The sequence below is a fragment of the Triticum dicoccoides genome, unplaced genomic scaffold (assembly GCF_002162155.2).
Source record: "Triticum dicoccoides isolate Atlit2015 ecotype Zavitan unplaced genomic scaffold, WEW_v2.0 scaffold139176, whole genome shotgun sequence".
Lineage (NCBI taxonomy): Eukaryota > Viridiplantae > Streptophyta > Magnoliopsida > Poales > Poaceae > Triticum > Triticum dicoccoides.
In genome coordinates this window covers 1-2,151 of record NW_021198600.1, presented here as the reverse complement: position 1 = coordinate 2,151, position 2,151 = coordinate 1, and the positions used below count along the sequence as shown (strand labels likewise).

Below are 2,151 nucleotides of genomic sequence, written 5' to 3'. Positions count from 1 at the left end.
TCATCTGCTTATTGATTGAATTTCTGCCAGGTTTCCCGTTGAAGCAGAGCAAGATCATGGATTTCTTCCAGATCGAGAAGGGCGCGGAGGGCGGCGCCGTCGGGCTGGCAAAGTGCACGCTTTCTCAGGGTAATTTTCTTATCTCTGAAATTTTGAGTCGCATGGATTTTGTTCATCGTATGGCTTAAACTAGGGAGTCTGCGATGAGGAATCGTCGCTCAATCGTTACACATACTGCATTACGATCTGCTGATGATGCAAATAATTCATAAGGTGCAAATAGTTCATCTGAAATACTATGACTGATTCGTTCGTTGTACTCTATGTGGGTGTTGTGTGTTGATTCATTATTTTATTCGTCCATTGATTGTTTTGTTTTGCTATGCTGACCAGTCTGACACTGTAGTATCCTGCATATGTCAGTGTCTAGAATTTCTAGGTAATGAAATATCACCGCAGGAAATGCGCGGGAAAGCTACCGCCGCCAGAATTGCGTGGGAAAACCATCACTGCTGGAAATACGCGGGAAAGCATTGTTAAAAAAATTAATTTGATCTTAACAGCACTCTTGTAGTAGGATTGTGTTATTGAAGTAGGTTGGTCAAGTGTGTACAGATTAATTGACTTCCATTGATTTGTACACATGTATATCAGGATGACTTACAGGGATACGTCGCGTGTATATCCTGTTCGTGATCTGACATTTGTGCCATAAAAAGCCGCCACATTTGTAGTTTATTTAAAATAGGACTGATTACGTGTAGGGTTCACTTCTAATGGGAGAAAAAAAATATCAAAAAAATATCTTGTAGGGGGTTGTTGTATGTCGATTCATGAATTGTTCTGTTTAGCGTGACTAACCGGTCAATACAGTAGCCTCCTGTATATATTCCAATTAACTGAACCTAGTTTGTTGGGAACACAACAGCTACTTAACCATTCAACTGCATATATCTCCAATCCAATATACTCCCTCCGTCCGGAAATACTTGTCGGAGGACTGGATGTATCTAAGCGTATTTTAGTTCTAGATGACATTTCCGCAAATTTATCTATTTCTTGGATAAGTATTTTTGGACGGAGGGAGTATCTTGTATGTTGATTTGTCAATTGTTCTGTTTTGCGTGACTGACCGGTCAATACAGTAGTATCCTGTTTGTTGGGACACAACAGCATATATCTCCAGTCATAGTATCCTGCATATAGCTCACTGTATTTATCCATTCTTAAATATTTGTATTTCTAGAGATTTTAACAAGTGACTACATACGGAGAAAAATGAGTGATCTATATTTTAAAATATGTCTATATATATTCATATGTGATAGTCCATTTGAAATCTTTAAAAAGACAAATATTTAGGAACGAAGGAAGTACTTGTATACAGATGCTAAGAGGCAAAGGAGGCGATCTCTTGATATGCACAAGCAGAAGAGGAGGCTACTGCCATTTGTGCTCACTGAAGATAGAGTTCGAAGGCTTGAACAGATGGCTTCTGCTGCCACTGCATTGACATCTTCGAAAATGGAGTTCAGTAATGAGCTGACTTTTGTGTCCAGTATGGCCCCTATATCTGTCAATCAAGCAAAGCTGAAGCAAGGTGGTATGCAGGTTAGCGAATTTTTACTTTAAACAGTATAATGCATTTTTTGATCTCTTGGTGCCTAACGATACACTTGTTGCCTTTCAAGGTTCTTTCAAAAGAGGACAAAGAAGCCATCGAACTTTGCAGAAGCATGTTGAAAAGAGGAGAATGCCCTCCACTTCCGGTGGTTTTTGATTCCCATGAGGGGTATGTTTTTGGAATTATTCTTCTAATGTTTCTTCATTTTTCAGTACGGAGGAATTAAACTAACGCATATTTATTTCCAGCTTCACTGTGCAGGCAGATGCATATATTAAGAGCATCTCCACTCTCGCCCCTGAACATGCTCTCAGGGCGCCTTTTTTAGCGTCGGCGGTAAAAAATCGGCCCAGTCGTGCCCGAACTCCTCATTTATCGCCGGTTTAGGCTGAAATAACAGCCGGTGAACCCGAGCCGAACCCAGCCCCCCGGGGGGCGCCGGCCGAAGCGAAAAGGCGTGTGGGCCCGCGCTGTCGGCGACAGACTGGCCTATTTTCCACTGTTTTCTCCTTTTTCCCTCCATTTCC

General features: G+C 41.5%; 1 protein-coding gene across 1 annotated transcript; it reads left to right on the top strand.

Moving 5' to 3' along the window:
• Positions 1–14: 14 nt before the first annotated feature.
• On the top strand, positions 15–1,960 carry LOC119343748 (probable Histone-lysine N-methyltransferase ATXR5; the record flags this gene model as incomplete). The annotated part of the gene is made up of 4 exons (XM_037614544.1): positions 15–129; positions 1,388–1,611; positions 1,692–1,792; positions 1,873–1,960. Coding segments are annotated over 4 exons (528 nt in total), but the record flags the coding sequence as incomplete, so codon positions are not given.
• Positions 1,961–2,151: the final 191 nt, after the last annotated feature.